The 20,279-nt window shown below is 45.0% G+C and overlaps 1 protein-coding gene across 2 annotated transcripts in view; it reads left to right on the forward strand.

Moving 5' to 3' along the window:
• The first annotated feature begins 479 nt into the window (after positions 1-479).
• The window catches only part of PRRT1B (proline rich transmembrane protein 1B), a 38,033-nt gene continuing 18,233 nt past the window's right edge, over positions 480-20,279 (forward strand). The window contains exon 1 of one of the 2 annotated variants that reach the window (XM_033858915.2): positions 480-722. In XM_033858915.2, coding sequence (XP_033714806.1) covers positions 590-722 — 133 coding nt within the window. In that variant the 5' untranslated portion in view covers positions 480-589. Of the gene's footprint in view, positions 723-1,506; positions 1,654-20,279 lie in introns of those variants that run through there. The other variant, XM_073805674.1, reaches the window with a different exon arrangement.

Consider the following 20,279-nt stretch of genomic DNA (forward strand, 5'->3'; position numbering starts at 1 on the left):
CCTAGAACAGCGTAAGAGACCACTAACCACCACGATGCACAGACGGCACCCGCCTCCATCCCCTCCAGGCTGTCTTCCTTGGTCCCTGGGGAACTCCCGTACTATCTTGGGAGCTCCGCCATTAATTTAAATTGCCGTCTGGCTTGCCTACGTAGTCTAGCATTTCTCGGCGTTTGGAGTGAGACCTGCTTTGAGTTCTCCAGTCTGGTAAGTTTCAGGGACTAGAAGTCTCACACACATTGTTTTAAAACCCAGGAGATTTCATATGACAATCTGTATTTCTGGCTTGTCTTGCTGGGCAAAATAAAAGGGAGGATTCGGCAACTCGGATCCCCAAGGCCTTTTCTGGCCACAGATGCATCCAGCCGTGCTCTCCGGCTTGCCCCAGTCTCCCCCTGCCCTTTCCCAGTTGGGTCTGGGCTGCTTCCCTCCTCCCACCCGCCTCCAACTCGGCTTCCTCCCCGGGGGGCCGCCGGGCGCGGGTCCTGCCGAGGCGGCCAGGCTGGCGGGCGCCCGCAGGTTCGGGCCCCAGCGCCGGGGCGCGCGCGGAGCCGCCTGTTGACACAGCCGCGGGCAATCCAGGCGGTCAATGATTAACCGGCCGCGCTGCCGGCACCAGGAAACCCGAGCCGCCCGCGAAAGCGGAGCCGGGCCCGACGGCGGCGGCGGGAGGCGCCGGGCGCGGGAGGCGTGCAGCCCAGCTGGTCTCGCCATGGACGCAGGTAAGAGCGGCGGGCCCGGTGCGCGCTCCCGGGGGTCCCGTCCTCCGGGGAAGGCGAGGGCGACCCCGCCCCGGGCCCCGAGGCTGGCCTGCCCTGGGACGCCTCTCTCTCCCACCCGGAACTGAGGGGCCCGGAGGCCGCTGCGGGGAGTTCGAGCACCTTGGCCGCAGCCCCCCCCGCCGGGGAGGGGCAGCCCTCGGGCGGGCAGCAGATGCCCGGCAGTGGCGATGTGGGGGGCACGTTCCTCTCCCTCCCCCACGCCCCGTCCTTCCTCTAATGACTGTTCACGGGACAAAGGTGGTGAACGGGCTAGGCTGCAGTCCTTGGAGCGGGGAAGGGGGCCACCCTGGCAAGGGGAGCAGAGACAGGGCCAGGGAGGGAGAGAGAGCCGGGAAGAGACGGCAGGAGATCCCGCAGACTGAATCGGGGACCGAGAGAGGCGGGGCGGGGGCCGGGGGCGTGCTAGGTAGCTGGGCAGACGGGGTGCGGGGCGCGGGGAGGCTCAGTCCGGCAACTCCGGCGGCCCGCGGCGCAGCCAGCCCTGGGCGGGGCGGGGGGCGGTGAACTGAGACCCCGGCCTTGCCCTCGGGAGTCCCAGGCTGGCCGGGCAGGGGGTGGTGGTGACGGCGGCGGGACCCGGAGCGGCGGGCGGTGCGGAGTCCGCCTGACCCAGCGCCCCCGCGAACCTGGGGCGGGGCGCACCTAGATTGCTTGTGCAAGGGGCTCCCTGGGGACCGGCCCCGCCTGACTCATCTGTCGCCAGCACCCCGGGCCCTCGAGCACCTCCCACCAAGCTCCCGGCCCCCCTTTCCGGCTGGAATGTCCCGCCGAGGCTCGGGTGTCGAGAACCCGAGAACCCGAGGCCATGGCCGGGCAGACCCGCCAGCAAATTTATTTATTCTGCAGCCCTATCTCCGCGTCATCGGGCCAGGTATTTACCCAGGCGGCCGGGGTAGCTGTGGTTTTTGTTATGATAACTGGGGCAGGGGCTCGGCGTCTCCCCGGGGCACTACCGTGCCGGCAACCGAGGGAGCGCCTCCTAGGCTCAGGTTACCTGCTGGGAGCCTCAGTTCTCTCACCTGTGAAACGGGATAATAAGACACACCTGAGGCTGACCTGAGCTACTGTAAGGAAGCTCAGAACAGAGCCTGAGCATGTGTCCACTGTTACTATTTTTATTATCTTATTTTATTTTAATTAATTTATTTTTGGCTGCCTTGGGTCTTAGTTGCTGCCCGCGGGCTTTCGCTAGAGCGGGGGCTACTCTTCGTTGCGGTGCGCAGGCTTCTTACTGCGGTGGCTTCTCTTGCTGCGGAGCACGGGCTCTAGGCGCGCGGGCTTAAGCAGTTGTGGCTCGCGGGCTCTAGAGCGCAGGCTCAGTAGTTGTGGTGCACGGGATTAGCTGCTCCGCGGCATGTGGGATCTTCCCGGTCCAGGGCTCGAACCCGTGTCCCCTGCGTTGGCAGGCGGATTCTTAACTACTGCGCCACAGGGAAGTCCCTGTTATTATTTTTAAATGATGGTTACTATTATTATCCTCATTTACAGATGAGGAAAGGGAGACGTGGAGAGTTTGTCTCTAAGGGCGCAGAGCCAGGGTTCACAGGGTGGCAAAGCTGGCTCAGGGTTAATGCAGATGTCATGTCTGTTCCTCAGGGCCTGGCACCCGATAAATGCTTAAAAATGGTAGCTGCAGTTCCGAGCACTATCACTGCTATTCCCTCGGACATCTTAGTGGCAAAGCTTCATCCACTTAGCAGCCCCACAGGCACCTGACCCTGCTGAAATCATGGTATTTTTGTGGGGTTTGTGTAGAGAATTCTTTTTTTTTTTTTAAAGTATAGTTGATTTGAAGTATAGTTGATTTCCAGTGTTGTGTTAGTTTCAGGGGTACAGCAAAGTGATTCAGTTATGTATATATTCTTTTTCAGATTCTTTTCCATTATAGGTTATTATAAGGTATGGAATATAGTTCCCTGTGCTCTACAGCAGGTCCTTGCTGTTTATCTATTTTATATATAGTCGTTTGTAGCTGTTAATGCCAAGCTCCTAATTTATCCCCCATCCCATTCCCTTCTGGTAACCATAAATGTGTTTTCTATGTCTGAGTCTGTTACTGTCTTGTAAACAAGTTCATCTGTATCAGTTTTTTAGATGCCACCTGTAAGTGATGTCACATGATACTTGTCTTTCTCTGTCTGACTGACTGCACTCAGTATGATCATCTCTCGGTCCGTCCAGAATTGTATTTCTGAGCCTAGAACACTAGTCCACAGGAGTTGCTCAGTGGAAACGTGTGGGATTGAATGGCTGGCGGCTGGGTGCCTCTGCCTAGCTGCATATTCAGAGGGTGGTCTGGGGGTTTTGTGTACCAAGGGTGGTGGATTTTGGCTGAGAGCTTCATAAGTAGGTCAGCCAGTGGCCCCTGGGCTTAGAGGAAGGCCCTCTAGCGTAGACAGCAAACACAACGTCTCATTTTCCCCACAATGTTCCTTTTGTTCTTGCTGCCTTATTTGAAAACTCCAGCCCTTGGCTGGGTCGGTGAGGTTGGGAGCTGCCCTGGTGTCTCCCGCAGGGATATTTAGGCCACACCCACTCTCCAATAGATCAGCAACCCTGAAGCCCCCCACGGAGGTCCTCTTGGAAGAGCCCAGCTCTCTGGATCAAACTCAGAAGTCGCAAACCTTGCTGACGTTACGTGTGATCTCATTCCTCATTGGCTTTGGTTTCCCCCACTTCTTACCGATTCCCCAAACTGGCCGGAACACCCTTCCAGTTTCTCATCTCCCAGCCGCTTCCTAACCTCAGATGACGGTAGCCAGGGTTAGCGGAGCGCCCAAGCACTGTACATGCGTACACTCATTTCATCCCCACAATAACCCCGAGAAGTAGTGATGTTCCCCTTTTAAGGGTGAGGAAGCAGCCCGGGCAGTCTGGCCCCTGAGCTCCAGCCGTTGATCATGACCCAGAACCTCAGCCCAGGGACTTCCCTGGCGGTCCAGTGCTTAGGACTTGGTGCTTTCACTGCTGGGGCCCCGGGTTCAATCCCTGGTCGGGGAACTAAGATCCTGCATGCTGCGTGGCAAGGCCAAAAAGAACCTCATCCCATATCCACCAGGCCAGCTCTGCCCTGGGCACTGAGAGGGGAGAGAAGAGAGATCTGATCTGCCCTGTTGCTCTTGTCAGCTCCCTTCCCCTCCTCCCCCCGGATGCTGCCAGGCCCAGTGCACCGCCTCCGTACTGCCCAGGTCCGTCCTTTTGGCTGCGTTGGGTCTTCATTGCTGCGTGCAGGCTTTCTCTAGTTGTGGTGAGCGGGGGCTACTCTCTGTTGTGGTGTGCGGGCTTCTCATTGCGGTGGCTTCTCTTGTTGCGGAGCACGGGCTCTAGGCGTCTGGGCTTCATTAGTTGTGGCACAAGGGCTCAGGAGTTGTGGCGCACGGGCTTAGTTGCTCCGCAGCATGTTGGATCTTCCCGGACCAGGGCTCGAACCGGCGTCCCCTGCATTGGCAGGAGGATTCTTAACCACTGCGCCAGGAGGAAAGCCCAATATTTTCAACTTTTGATGGGTTTCTCAGGAGGTAACCCCATCGTGAGTTGAGGAAGATCTGTACCCTCAACACTTAGGTTTTAAACAGCCCCCATTTATTACTGCACAGCCTGGTGTGGCTGGGCTGGGTGCCTGTGGCTTGAGTTTCTCCTGAAGTTGTAGCCAAGTCATCAGCCGGGGTGCAGTCACCTCAAGACTCAGAAGAGGCTGAAAGGCTGCCTGCAAACGCACTCACCTGGTTGTTGGCAGGTTTCGGTGCCTCCTGGGTTGTTGGCTAGGGCCTCAGTGTCCTGTTGCGTCACGTGGGCCCCTCCCACCATGGTTCACTTCCTCCTGGAGTTGCCAGAGACAGAGCAATTGACAGGAAGCCATGATCTTTTTAAAACCCAATCTTGGGACTTCCCTGGTGGTGCAGTGGGTAAGCCTCCACACTCCCAACGCAGGGGGCCTGGGTTCGATCCCTGGTCGGGGAACTAGATCCCGCATGTGGCAACTGAGACCCGGTGAAGCCAAAATAAATAAATAAACGAATAAATAAATAAAATATTAAAAGAAAGAGCACCTAATCTCAGAAGTGACCCCATACCTGCTGCCATAGTCTCTTCTTTAGAAGTCATGCACGGAATTCCCTGGGGGTCCAGTGTTAGGGCTCTGTGCTCTCACTGTCGAGGGTGCGGGTTTGATCCCTGGTCGGGGAACTGAGATCCCACAAGCCGAGCAACGTGGCCAGAAAAAGAAAAGTCACGCAGTAAAAAAGTCATGCAGTCCGGGACACTCAGGGGGAGAGAATTACATGTCAGGAGGCAGGGAGCATAGAGCTGCCTCTGCAGACACATTCCAGTGTGGATACGGCACAACTGCCTTATCCATTCATCTGGTTGTGGACTTCGGAGGTTGTTTCCAGTTTGGGTCTCCTGCAAACAGAGTTTCTATACAAATTTGTGTGGTTCTATATTTTTATTTCCCTTGAGTAAACACCTAGGAGTGGAATAGCCGAATCTTACGGTAGATGTATATTCAACTTCTTAGGAGATTGTCAGACTGTTTCCCAGAGTGGTTTTTACTATTTTATTTTCCTACTTGCAGCGTTTGTTTACGTCCTTACCAAACGTGCCAAGGTTAGCTCGGTTGGTTTTGTTTTTAATTTCAGCCGTTCTAATGGATGTGTAGCGATATCTCGTTTTAATTGGCATTTCTAATTTTCATGGCATTTCTGAGGACTAAAGACACGGGGCATCTTTTTATGTGCTTATTGGCCATCTGAGTGTCTGCTTTGGTGAAGTAGACAAGTATTCCGTCCACTTTCTTATTGGGATATTTGACGTAGTATTGAGTTGAAGAGGCCTTTATACAGTGTTGATACAACTCCTTGGTCTGATGTATGTGTTATGTTTTCTCCCGCTCTGTGATGTGACTTTGTATTTCTTAGTGATGTCTTTTGAAGAAAGTTTTTTACTTTGAAGTCCAATAGATGCATTGTTTTCTCCTGTGGATCATGCTTTTGGTGTCATACATAGTATTTATTTATCCAGTCTAAGGTCACAAAGATATTCTATATTTTCTCCGGAAGTTTTCTAGTTTTAGGTGTTACATTTGGGTTTATGATGTATTTTAGTTAATTTCTGTGTATGTTGTGAGGAAAGAGTCAATATTCCCTTTTTTCCCACAAAGATAGCCAGTTGCTCTTACACCAGTTATTAAAAAGACTTTCCTTTCCCCATTTGGCAAAAATCAACTGACCAAATAGATATGTGCGTCTGTTTTGATACTCTACTATTTTAGTGCTACATTGATGGATGTGTCTATCATTTCATTAATATGAACTGTCTCGTTTATTGTAGATTTAGAATAAGCCTTGAAATCAGGTAAAGTCCTCCAGTTTTGTTTTGTTTTTTTAAAGAATGTCCTTCTTATTTATTTTATTTTTCTAAAAGCCAAGCATTTATTTTAATAAGCATGCATGGTTAATATTTTTTTAAGATTTTTTTGATGTGGACCATTTTTAAAAAATTAATTTATTTATATTTATTTTTGGCTGTGTTGGGTCTTCGTTTCTGTGCAAGGGCTTTCTCCAGTTGCGGCGAGCGGGGGCCACTCTTTATCGCGGTGCGCGGGCCTCTCATTTTTAAAAAATTAATTTATTTATATTTATTTTTGGCTGTGTTGGGTCTTCGTTTCTGTGCAAGGGCTTTCTCCAGTTGCGGCGAGCGGGGGCCACTCTTTATTGCGGTGCGCGGGCCTCTCACTGTCGCGGCCTCTCCCGTTGCGGAACACAGGCTCCAGATGCGCAGGCTCAGTCGTTGTGGCTCATGGGCTTAGTTGCTCCGCGGCATGTGGGACCTTCCCAGACCAGGGCTTGAACCCGTGTCCCCTGCATTGGCAGGCAGATTCTTAACCACTGCGCCACCAGGGAAGCCCCATGGTTAGTATTTTTAAAGTGAATTTAGTGCTTTACAACAGCTAGAACACTTTCTGTTTAGACAGAAAACTTTCCCCAACTTCTTTACAGTTATTTCAAAAGGATTACATGAATTTATTATACTCTGTCCTGTGTTTCATCCTCTTATATTACGATAATGCTAATATTTTATGCTAATTCTTACTGAACTTCGATAATCTACGTCATATTTGAAAAGTTAGAATCACACCTTCTGGAAATCTTCAAATAGTTACAATCACTGAGAACATTATTCTCACATGTCCATTTTAAGAAGAATTTTAAGGAAAAAGAAGTCTTCCCCACTAATCCCTCCATTCCTCACACCATCATATATATTTTTTCACCTGCTTGGAATCGAGAATTATGTGGTCAGCTCCAAATCCTTCCTACCTAAAATACTCTTTCATCCTTTAAAGAGTTTTTTGTTTATTTTTTTAAACCTTTATTTTCTTTGGGCCGCGCTGTGCAGCTTGTGGGATCTTAGTTTCCCAACCAGGGATCAAATCCGTGTCCTTGGCAGGGAACTCCCAGATATTTTTTCCTTGTGATGAGAACTCCCAGGATCCCCTCTCTTTAACAACTTTCATACATAACATTCAGCAGTGTTAATTTATCATGTTGTACGTTACATCTCTAGTACCCGTCTTATAACTGGAAATATTTTTATAATTATAATTTTATCTTATAACTGGAAATTTGTACTTTTTAAAAAAAAATTTTGGCTGTGCGGCTTGTGGGATCTTAGTTCCCCAACGAGGGATCCAACCCACGCCCTTGGCAGTGAAAGCACGGAGTCCTAACCATTGGACTGCCAGGGAATCCCCTGTTCTTAAATTTTTTAAGCCATTAAAAAAAATTGAAGTATAGTTAAATTACAATATTGTGTTAGTTTCAAGTGTACAGCAAAGTGATATATATATATATATATATGTATACCCTTTTTCAGATTCTTTTCAATTATAGGTTATTACAAGATATTGAATATAGTTCCCTGTGCTGTACAGTAGGATCTTGTTTATCTCTTTTATATATAGTATTATAGTTTGTATCTGCTAATCCCAAACTCCTTACTTATCCCTCCCTCCTCCCTTTCCCCTTTGGTAACCATAAGTTTGTTTTCTATGCATGTGTCTGTTTCTGTTTTGTAAATAAGTTCCTTTGTATAATATTTTAGATTCTGCATATAAGAAATATCATCTGATGTTTGTCTTTTTCTGTCTGACTGACTTCACTTAGTATGATCATCTCTAGGTCCATACATGTTGCAGCAAATGGCATTATTTCATTCTGTCTCTCTTTCTTTTTTGGTTGAGTAGTGTTCCATTGTGTGTGTGTGTGTGTGTGTGTGTGTGTATTACACATACATACACATATATACACACCACATCTTCTTTAACTTTTTTTTTTCTTTTTTGGCTGTGTTGGATCTCTGTTGCTGCGCGCGGGCTTTCTCTAGTTGCGGCGAGCGGGGGCTACTCCTCGTTGCGGTGCGTGGGCTTCTCGTTGCGGTGCGTGGGCTTCTCATTGCGGTGCCTTCTCTTGCTGCGGAGCACGGGCTCTAGACGCCCGGGCTTTGCCTATTTTATTTGATATTAAAAGAGCCACTCCAGCCTTTTTTGCTTACTGTTTATTTGGCATCTCTTTTTCCACCCATTTACTTTCAGCTCTGTGTCTTCATATTTAAAGTGTATCTATTGTAGGTGGCTTGTAAGTCTCGGTTTTTATTCATTATGTCAATCTCTGCATTTTAACTGGAAAGTTTAGACCATCAACATTTAAAGTAATTATTGATATGGTTGCATTTAAGTATATAATGTTATTGCTGTTTTCTCTTTGCCTCTGTTTTGTTCCTCTGGTTTCTACCTCTTCTACTCCCGTGCTGTGCCCCACTCCCTACCTTTTTTGGGTATGACTTAAATATTTTCTAGTATTCCATTTTATCTCTTGCTGTTATGGCTGCATAGCTTCATGTTATTGTTTTAGTGGTTGCTCTAGGGGTTAAAATACATACCTAACTTTTCATAGTCTACTTAGAGTTAGTATTGTATCACTTCCAGTAAAATGTAGAACCTTGTAACCTTAGAGGTCTCTTCACCCTCATGCCCATCCATTTATAGGCTTAATAAGTGTTACAGTTTTCATGTGTAATACATCTGTACACATTGCAAACTCACCATAAAATGTTATAATTTTGGCCTTCCACCGGCATATATTAGAGGATTTAAGAGGAAAAACTTATCTTTTATATTCACCCCCATAATTATACATCTGTGGTTCTTCCTTTATTTCTGAAGTTTCAGGTTTACCTCTGGTATTATTTCTTTTCAGCCCAAAGAACTTCTTTTAGCCTTTCTGTTAACAGAAGTTCTCTGGCAAGGAATTCTCTTAGTTTTCTTTCATCTGAGAATGACTTTATTTTACCTGTGGTAGGCAGAGCTCTAAAGATGACACCCAGGTTTCCCTTCCCTAGTTAGTCAATCAAACACTAGTATGGGTACTGCTGTGAAGGGATTTTACAGATGGAATTAAAGTCTCAAGTCAGTTGATCTTAAAATACAGAGAGTGTTTCTGGGTGGGCCTGACCTAATCAGGCGAGCCCTTTAAAAGCAGAACTATCTCTCTACCTGGTAGTAGAAGGGAAGACAGGGAATTCTGAAGCATGAGAGGGGTCTGATGTGCATCCCTGGCTTTAATGATCGAAATAGTCACATGGGAAAGACGGTGGGCAGCCTCTGGGAGCAGAGAACCTCAGACCCACAGAACTGGAATTTGCCAACAACCTGAATGGGCTTGCATAGAGATTCTTCCTTAGAGCTCCAGGTAAGAGCCCACTACAACTGACACCTTGACGTTGGCCTGGTAAGACCCTGAGTGCAGTCAGCCTGGACTTCTGACCTACAGAACTGTGAGTTAGCACATGAGCATTTTGGTAATTTTTCCCCATTAAGAAAATTGTTGTAAAAGACACGTACCATAAAATGTATCATCCTAACAATTTTTAAGTGTACAGTTCAGTGGTAGTGAATGCATTTACGTTGTTGTGTAACCGTCACCACCGTCCATCTCCATAAGTTCTTTCATCTTTCCACGCTGAAACTCTCTACCCATTAAATAATGTCTCCATTCCCCCCCCGCCCCGCCGCTATCCCAGTTCCCGGTAACCACCATTCCCCTGTCTGTCTCTGAGTCGGACACCTCTAAGGACCTCAGACGGTGGAATCATACAATATTTGCTTTTTGTCACTGGCTTATTGCACTTAGAGTAACGTCCTTAAGTTTCCTCCTTGTTGTCATAATTTCCTTCCTTTTAAAGGCTGAATAATATTCCACTGTATGGACAGACCAGACTTTGCTTATCCGTTCATCTGTTGGTAGACGCTTGGGTTGCTTCCACCTTTTAGTTTTTGTGAATGGTGCTGCTATGAACATGGGTGTATAAATATCTCTTAAAGCTCCTGCTTTCAGGTCTTCTGGGTATATACCCAGAAGTGGAATTATTGGTTAATGTGGAAATTCTATTTTTATTTATTTATTTAAAACATTTATTTTTTTATTTAGCCGCACCATGAGGCTTGTGGGATTTTAGTTTCCCGACCAGGGATTGAACTCAGGCCACAGCAGTGAAAGGGCCGAGTCCTAACCACTGGACTGCCAGAGAATTCCCTGGAAATATTCTATTTCTAATTCTTTGTGGAATTGCCATATGGCTGCACCATTTTACATTCCCACTAACAGTGCACAAGGGCTCTGATTTCTCCACATCCTAGCCTCTGGGTTTTATTTATTTATCTATCTATTTATTTATTTATTTATTTTTGCGGTACGCGGGCCTCTCACTGTTGTGGCCTCTCCCGTTGCGGAGCACAGGCTCCGGACGCGCAGGCTCAGCAGCCATGACTCATGGGCCCAGCCGCTCCGCGGCACGTGGGATCCTCCCGAACCGGGGCACGAACCCGTGTCCCCTGCATCGGCAGGCGGACTCTCAACCACTGCGCCATCAGGGAAGCCTGGTTTTATTTATTTTTTGACTGTAGTCATTATATGGATGTGAGGTGGATGGGTGTTGTAAGCCACTATATTTATGATAATTTGTTATACAGCAATAGAAAATGAATACATGCCTTTATTCCTGAAGGACATTTCCTTTATGTTTTATTTTATTTTTATTTTTTGGGGCCTTGTGGCATGTGATACCTTAATTCCCCAACCAGGGGTCAAACCCGCCCTCCCCTGCTCTGGAAGCACAGAGTCTTAACCACTGGACTACCAGGGAAGTCCTTGAAGGACATTTCCTTTAGATATCGATTTCTGGGTGGATCCACTGTTTTCTGACCTCGGTCGTCTCTTGACTATGGAAATTCAAATTGTTGTTCCCCTGTATATAACGTGTCATTTTTCTCTGCCTGTTTTCAAGCCTTTGCTGTTATCCTTGGTTTTGAGAAGTGTTACGGTGATGTATCTGGGTGGTTTGCTCCCACAGAGTGCCTGTTCTGGATTTTCTGAGTTTTATGAATTTGTCTTTCACCACATTTAGGAAGTTAGCAGCCATTATTACTTCAAATATATTTTTCCTAAAATCTGTCCTGGGACTTGACTGGTACATGGAGTGAAGACCTTCTTGTGTTACCACACAGGTCCCTGAGGCACTATGCTTTTTTTTTTTTTTCCTTCACTTTAATCTGTTTGTTGGGTTGGTGCTTCTTCAAGTTCACTGACTTTCTTCCCCTGTCACCTCCATTTTGATATTGAGACCAATCAGTGAATTAAAAAAAAATTTCAGTGTAAAGCAATTATACCCCAATAAAGATGTTAAAAAAAATTCAGATACTATGTGTTTTAGTTGAAAATTTCCAGTTGGTTCCTTTTTTTTCCCATCAAACTTTCTAATTCTTTATTGAGAGCTTTTCTCAAGTGTGTTTATCTTTCCTCATTCAGCCTAGTTATAACAGCCGTTTTTTCTGATAATTCCAACGTCTAGGTCATCTCCAGGTGGACATATGTTGATTGTCTTTTCCCTTGAGGACTGGTCACATTTTCCTAGTTCTTTGTATGGTGAATGATTTTGGGATTGTGTGCTGTACATTGCGAATATTATGTTGTGTAGGTTCTCAGTCCTGTTATAATTCCCTGGAAAGTCTTGATATGTTTTGTTTCAGTAGGCAATCAACCTTGGTAGTTTCAGATCACTAGTCGTTTCACCTTGCATGAGTAGCATGTCCAGTCTTGGTCCAGTTTTCTGTTTTTGTATTGAGGTGCAATTGCTATAACATTACATTAATATCAGGTGTACAATGTAATGATTTGATATTTGTATATATTGTGTAATGATCAGCACAATAAGTCCAGTTAACATCTATCACCATCATAGTTAGAAAAATTGTTTTCTGGTGATGAGAACTTTCAAGAACCACTCTTCTAGCTACTTTCAAATATGCAATACAGTATTTTTTTTTTTAAGGTTTTTTGTTTTTTGGCTGCGTTGGGTCTTTGTTGCTGCATGCAGGCTTTCTCTAGTTGTGGCGAGCGGGGGCTACTATTCGTTGCAGTGTGCGGGCTGAGACATTGCTGGCCTCTCTTTGTTGTGGAGCACGGGCTCTAGGCGTGTGGGCTTCAGTAGTTGTGGCACACAGGCTCAGTAGTTGTGGCTCACGGGCTCTAGAGTGTAGGCTCAGTAGTGGTGGCGCATGGGCTTAGTTGCTCCACGGCATGTGGGTTCTTCCTGGACTAGGGATCGAACCTGTGTCCCCTGCATTGGCAGGCAAATTCTTATCCACCACGTCACCAGCAAAGTCCCAACAATACAGTATTATTAACTATAGTCACCATGCTGTACACTACATCCCCAGGACTTATTTATTTTATAACTGAGTTTGTACCTTTTGACGCCCTTCACTCATTTTGCCCACCTCCATCCCCACTTCAGGCAACCACCCATCTGTTCTCTATATCCATGAACTCAGGTTTTTTATTTTTTAATTTTATTTTCAGATTTCACATGTAAGTGAGATCATGCAGTATTTGTCTTTCTCTGTCTGACCTATTTCACTTAGCGTAATGCTCTCGAGGTCCATCCCTGTTGTTGCAAATAGCAAGATTTCATTCTGCTGAATAATATTCTATTGTGTGTGTGTCTAGATATATACCATTTTCTTTATCTGTTCATCCATCGGTGGACACTTAGGTTGTTTCCACATCTTAGCTATTGAAAATAATGCTGCAATGAACGTGTGAGTGCATATAGCTTTTTGAGTTAGTGTTTTCGTTTCCTTCAGATAAATACCCAGAAGTGGAATTGCTGGGTCATACAGTAGTTCTATTTTTAATTTTTTCAGGAATCTCCATACTGTTTTCCGTAGTGGTGACGCCAGTTTATGTCCCCACCAACAGTGCACAAGGATTCCATTTTTTCCACCTCCTCACCAACACTTGTTATTTCTTTTTGATGATAGCCATTCTAACAGGTGTGGGGTGATATTGTGGTTTTGATTTGCATTTCCCTGATTGAGCATCTCTTCATGTACCTGTTGGCCCCCCTTATGTCTTTGGAAAAATGTCTGCTCAGATCCTCTGTCCAGTTTTTTTAAAAAATTTATTTATTTATTTGGCTGTGCCAGGTCTTAGTCGAGGCACACGGGATCTTAGTTGCAGCATGCAGGCTCTTAGTTGCAGCATGCTTGTGGGATCTAGTTCCCTGACCACGGATCGAACCTGGGCTCCCTGCATTGGGAGCGTGGAATCTTAACCACTGGACCACCAGGGAAGACCCCTCTGCCCAATTTTTAATTGTGGGTTTATTTTTTGCTGTTGAGTTTTATGAGTTTTTTTTATACTTTAGATATCAACCTGTTGTCAAATATATGATTTGCAAATATTTTCTCCCATTCAGTAGGTTGCCAATTCATTTTGTTGATGGTTTCCTTTGCTGTGCAGAAACTTTTTAGTTTGATGTAATCCCAACTTGGGTGTTTTTGCTTTTGTTGCCTTTGCTTTTGGCTTCAAATCTAAAAAAATCATTGTCAAGACTGATGTCAAGAAGCTTACTGCCTATGTTTTCTTTTGGGAGTTTTATGGTTTCAGGTCTTACACTCAAGTCTTTAAACCATTTTGAGTTAATTTGGGGATATGGTGTAAGATAGTGGTCCAGTTTCATTCTTTTGCATGTGACTGTCCAATTTTCCCAACACCACTTATTGAAGAGACTGTCCTTTCCCCATTGTGTATTCTTGGCTCCTTTGTCATAAATTAATTCATGATATATATGTTGGTTTACTTCTGAGCTTTTTCTTCTTTGACATTCATCTGTGTATCTGTTTTTATGCCAATACCACACTGTTTTGATTAGTGTAGCTTTGTAATATAGTTTGAAATTGGGGAGCATGATGCCTCCAGCTTTGTTCTTCTTTCTCAAGATTGCTTTGGCTATTTGAGGTCTTTTGTGGTTCCATACAAATTTTAGGATTGTTTCTCCTATTTCTGTGAGAAATGCTGTTGGAATTTTGATAGGAGTTGCATTGAACCTATAGATTGCTTTGGGTAGTATGGGTATTTTAACAACATTAATTCTTCCAATCCATGAGCACAGACTATCTTTTATTTGTCTTCTTCAATTTCTTTCACTGAGGGCTTATTGTTTTCAGTGTACAGATCTTTCATCTGCTTGGTTAAATTTATTCCTAAGTATTCTATTTGATAGGTATTTTATTCTATTTGATAACGGGATTATTTTCTTAATTTCTCTTGTAGTTTGCTATTAGTGTATAGAAATGCAACAGAGTTTTGTATATTGAATTCATATTCTGCAACTTTACTGAATTCATTTATTAATTCTAAAGGTTTTTTCGTGGAGTTTTTAGGGTTTTCTATATATAATATCATGTCATCTAAAATAGTGACAGTTTTACTTCTTCTTTTCCAATTTGGATTCCTTCTATTTCCTTTTCTTGTCTGATTGCTGTGGCTAGGACTTCCAATACTCTGTTGAATAAAAGTGGTGAGAGTGAGCACCCTTGTCTTGTTCCTGATCTTAAAAGCTTTTCAGTTTTTTTTTTTTTTTACCATTAATATGATATTGGCTGTGAGCTTATCGTACGTGACCTTTATTATTATGTTGAGGTACATTTCTGCTATACCCACTTTGTTGAGTGTTTTTATCATATGTAGATATTGAATTGTCATGCTTTATCAACATCTGTTGAGATGATCATATGATGTTTGTTCTTCATTTTGTTTATGTGGTATACCACATTGATTTTTTTGCAGTTGTTGAATCATCCTTGCATCTCTGTAATAAATTCTATTTGATGATGATGTATGACTGTTTTAATGTATTGTTGAGTTTTGTTTGCTAATATTTTTTGTTGAGGATTTTTATGTCTATGTTTATCAGGGATATTGGTCTGTAATTTTCTTGTGGCATCCTTTTGATATCAAGGTAATGCTGGCTTCATAAAATGTGTTTGGAAGTGTTTCTGCCTCTTCTACATTTTTGGTAGAGTTTGAGGATTGGTATTAATTCTTTGAATGTTTGGTAGCCATCTGGTCCTGGATTTCTGTTTGCTGGGAGGTTTTTGATTACTGATTCAGTCTCCTAGTAATCAGTCTGCTCAGATATTCTTTCTTATGATTCAGTGTTGGCAGATTGTATGTGTCTAGGAATTTATGTTTTCTAGGTTGGCAAATTTGTTGGCATGTAATTTTTCATAGTAGTCTCTTATGAGCCTTTGTATTTCTGTGGTATTGGTGGTATTGTGTCCTCTTTCATTTTTTATGTTATTTATTTGAATCTTCTCTTTTTTTCTTAGTCTACTAAAGATTTGTCCATTTTATCTTTTCAAAGAACCAGCTCTTAGTTTCTTTAATATTTTCTGTTGTCTTTTTAGTCTCTATTTTATTTATCTCCACTCTGATCTTTGTTATTTCCTAACTTCTCCTAGCTTTGGGCTTCATTTTTTCTAGTTCCTTGAGGTATAGAGTGTTTTTTTGAGATTTCTGATGTTGTATAGGCATTTATTATTATGAACTTTCCTCCTAGAACTGCTTTTGATGCATTGCATAGGTTTTGGTATGTTCTATCCATTTTCATTTGTCTGGAGGTATTTATTTATTTATTTATTTATTTATTTATTTATTTATTTATTATTTATTTATTGGCTGCACTGGGTCTTCGTTGCTGTGCGCAGGCCTTCTCTAGTTGCGGTGAGTGGGGGCTACTCTTCATTGCTGTGCCCAGGCTCTCTCCTGTGGCTTCTCTTGTTGCAGAGCATGGGCTCTAAGCACACAGGCTTCAGCGGTTGTGGCGTGTGGGCTCAGTAGTTGTGGTGCATGGGCCCAGCTGCTCTGTGGCATGTGGGATCCTCCCAGACCAGGGATTGAACCCATGTCCCCTACATTGGCAGATGGACTCCTAACCACTGCACCACGAGGGAAGTCCCTGAAGGTATTTTTTAAAATTTCCCTTTTGATTTCTTCTTTGACGCATTGGTTGTTCAGTAGCATGTTGTTTAATCTCCGTATTTGTGAATTTTCCAGTTTTCTTTTTGTAATTGATTTCTGGTTTCATACAATTGTGATTGGCAAAGATGCTTGATATGATTTCAATCTTCTTAAATTTATAAAGCTTACTTCGTGGCCTACCATTATTTATCCTGGAGAATGTTCCATGTGCACTTGATGAGAATGTGTGTTGTTTCTTTTGAATCGAATATTCTGTATATATCTGTTGAGTTTATCTGGTCTAACATGTCCTTTAAGGTTGCTGTTTCCTTATTGATTTTTTCTTTTTTGTTTGGATGATTTTTCTATTGATGTAAGGTGGGTATTAAAGTCCACTATTATTGTATTGCTGTCGATTTCTTTCTTTAGGTCTGTTATTATTTGCTTTTATGTTTAGGTGCTCCTATGTTGGTTGCATAAATATTTACTAATGTTATATCTTCTTGTTGGCTTTGACCCCTTTATCATTTTGTAATGCTCTTCTTTGTCTCTTATTACAGTCTTTGTTTTATAGTCTCTTTTTGTTATATAAGTAGAGCTACCCCAGGCTTTTTGGCTTCCTTTTGCATTGAATATGTTTTTCTGTTCCTTCATTTTCAGTCTGTGTGTGCGCTTACATATGAAGTGAATCTCCCGTAGACGGCATATAGATGGATCTTGTCTTTTTATCCATTCAGCCACTCTGTCTTTTGGAGAATTTAGTCCATTTACATTTAAAGTAATTGATAGGTATGCACTTTTTGCCATTTTGTTCATCGTTTTCTGGCTTTTTTAGTGGTCCAGTTTTTTTTTTTTAAAGGAATTTTGCCTTTAAAAAAATTATTTATTTATTTATTTATTTATGGCTCCTCGTTTCTGTGCAAGGGTTTTCTCTAGTTGCGGCAAGTGGGGGCCACTCCTTATCACGGTGTGCAGGCCTCTCACTATCGCAGCCTCTCTTGTTGCGGGGCACAGGCTCCAGAAGCACAGGCTCAGTAATTGTGGCTCACAGGGCTAGTTGCTCCGTGCCATGTGGGATCTTCCCAGACCAGGGCTCGAACCTGTGTCCCCTGCATTGGCAGGCAGATTCTCAACGACTGCGCCACCAGGGAAGCCCTAGTGGTCCAGATTTTATAGTCTTTCTTATGCTGGTCTAGGTCTGTCTCCTACACATGCAGCTTGGGGGTGAGCCTAAGACTTGTGGATCCATTCTAAGATGACTAACCATTCCAGTTTGCCTGGGACTAAGGGGTTTGCCTGGATGCGAGATTTTCAGTAGTAAACCCGGGGAAGTCCTGGGCAAGCTGATATACGTTGGTCACCCCAGTGCACATACAAAACTAGGGGATCCCCCTCTGAAGCTACTTCCGCTCTAGGATTTCCCCACTGTTTCCACTCTGCAGGGGCCCTTTCCTGGTTCCTCTGGCTAGAATGACCGAGTTTCCAGTGGAGTTTTAGCTGCTCATTCTGGTGCTCTACCACGTGGCTCTGTGACTGGAGCTTTGAGCTTCAAGGGAAATGAGAGGAAAAAAATGGGAAATTCACCCCCTTTATGGTCACTTCTGCGTTCTGACTGCACTCCACGATCTGCTTGCTTTTGTTCACTTTTCAGGGTCTTTGGTTAGTGTCTTCTGTATTTTGTCTAGCGTTTTTAGTAGTGATCAGCAGGAGAGAGAGGCTTTAAAAAGCTGGTAAAATATATGTAAGATTTACCATTTTAACCGTTTATAAGTGTACAGTTCAGAGGCATTAAGTACATTAATGCTGTTGTGCAACCATCACCACCGTCCACCTCCGGAATGTTTTCATCATTGCAAACGGAAGCTCTGTCCCCATTAAACACAAACTCCTCATCCCTCACCAGCCCCGGTAATGTGGAGAGATATAGGTTTTTATTTTTATTTTATTTTATTTAACATCTTTATTGGGGTATAATTGCTTTACAATGGTGTGTTAGTTTCTGCTTTATAACAAAGTGAGTCAGTTATACATATACATATGTTCCCATATCTCTTCCCTCTTGCGTCTCCCTCCCTCCCACCCTCCCTATCCCACCCCTCCAGGCGGTCACAAAGCACCGAGCCAATATCCCTGTGCCATGCGGCTGCTTCCCACTAGCTATCTACCTTATGTTTGTCAGTGTATATATGTCCATGCCTCTCTCTCGCCCTGTCACAGCTCACCCTTCCCCCTCCCCATATCCTCAAGTCCGTTCTCCAGTAGGTCTGTGTCTTTATTCCTGTCTTACCCCTAGGTTCTTCATGACATTTTTTTTCTTAAATTCCATATATATGTGTTAGCATACGGTATTTGTCTTTCTCTTTCTTACTTCACTCTGTATGACAGACTCTAGGTCTATCCACCTCATTACAAATAGCTCAATTTCGTTTCTTTTTATGGCTGAGTAATATTCCATTGTATATATGTGCCACATCTTCTTTATCCATTCATCCAATGATGGGCACTTAGGTTGCTTCCATGTCCTGGCTATTGTAAATAGTGCTGCAATGAACATTTTGGTTCATGGCTCTTTCTGAATTATGGTTTTCTCAGGGTATATGCCCAGTAGTGGGATTGCTGGCTCGTATGGTAGTTCTATTTGTAGTTTTTTAAGGAACCTCCATACTGTTTTCCATAGTGGCTGAACCAATTCACATTCCCACCAGCAGTGCAAGAGGGTTCCCTTTTCTCCACACCCTCTCCAGCATTTATTGTTTGTAGATTTTTTGATGATGGCCATTCTGACTGGTGTGAGATGATATCTCATTGTAGTTTTGATTTGCATTTCTCTAATGATTAGTGATGTTGAGCATTCTTTCATGTGTTTGTTGGCAGTCTGTATATCTTCTTTGGAGAAATGTCTATTTAGGTCTTCTGCCCGAGATGTAGGTTTTTAAAGCCTCTGTGTGCAAGATGTTTGTTAATGAGCCATTGGCCAAAGCAAGTCACGTGGCCAAGTCCGGGTTCAAGGGGTAGAGAAATAGAGGGAACGGCATGGGTAGAGGTGTGGAGGCACGAACACCAGATGGGTGTGTAGGAGATGCCCTGAGTGAGACCCTGCCTGCTGGAGGAAGAGGGTGGGGAGCTCTCAGGGGCTCAGTACTCCCTGCCATTGGGGGTCTCTCCCCTAAGGACCCCTAGCCTCTGACTCCGCCCACCAGCTGTATGGGAGGTGGAGGTGGGGGGAAGGATGGGAGGGGGATTTCAGCAAGGCTTCTCCACCCTCAGCAGCACTGTCACTGTCATGTCTGATTTACTTAATTCTCTGCCTTCTATAACCCTTCAAGACACTTAGGAAATGAACCTCCAAAGCCATGCCCTGGGCTGTCTGTCCCTGCTGTGGGTCCTTGAATGCCCACCCAGGTCCAGGGGGTCTGCCCCAGGACCCTTCCAGGTTGTTCCTCCAGGACCTACCTGAGGCCTAGAGGTGCTCAGCTGGTCAGAACTGCTCTTAGGAGGTGCAGGGGGACCTTCAGGAGTTGCTGGGACCAGCTGGGGTGCCTCCAGAGTTTATGGTACGGATGCTGGAGGCCAGGACCAGGGAGGGAAGGCAGCTGGGCAGCTGAGGGCCTCTGAGCGCCCTCCAAGCTGCTGGGTGGGCTGCTCTCCGCCCACTGCTCCTGGCCTCTCCCTGCCCCTCCCCCACCCCATTCCTGTTTCTGTTCCTTCTCTGCCTCAGAAGGCACTTGGCCCTTAGTGACCTCCTGCCTCTTTGAAGTCACTCGCTTGGCTGGGGGGCCGACCACTCCAGAGCCGAGAACCTGATTGGCTCAGCTAATCTCCTCAGACCAGCCCCCATTGGACGGTGTCTCAGCACAGCCTATGAGGGGGCTGCCCTGGGCTGAAGCTTCTTCCGGGTTCCAACGGCTGCGGCAGCAGGACTGTGGGGACAGGGCCACCTCCCAGCAGGGGCAATCTGGACGAGGGGCTGGCAGGTGTGGGCAAGGCCTGCCTTCCATCCCAGCCGGCCATACGTACTGGCTGTGTGATCACCAGGAAGGCACCTCACCTCTCTGAGCCTTAGTTTTCTTGTCCTATTGTAGCACTTTGGGTAAAGATTCAAGGGCCCAGCTTGGAGAAGCCTGAGTGCGGGGTTCAC

Source organism: Tursiops truncatus, chromosome 6, assembly GCF_011762595.2.
Source record: "Tursiops truncatus isolate mTurTru1 chromosome 6, mTurTru1.mat.Y, whole genome shotgun sequence".
Lineage (NCBI taxonomy): Eukaryota > Metazoa > Chordata > Mammalia > Artiodactyla > Delphinidae > Tursiops > Tursiops truncatus.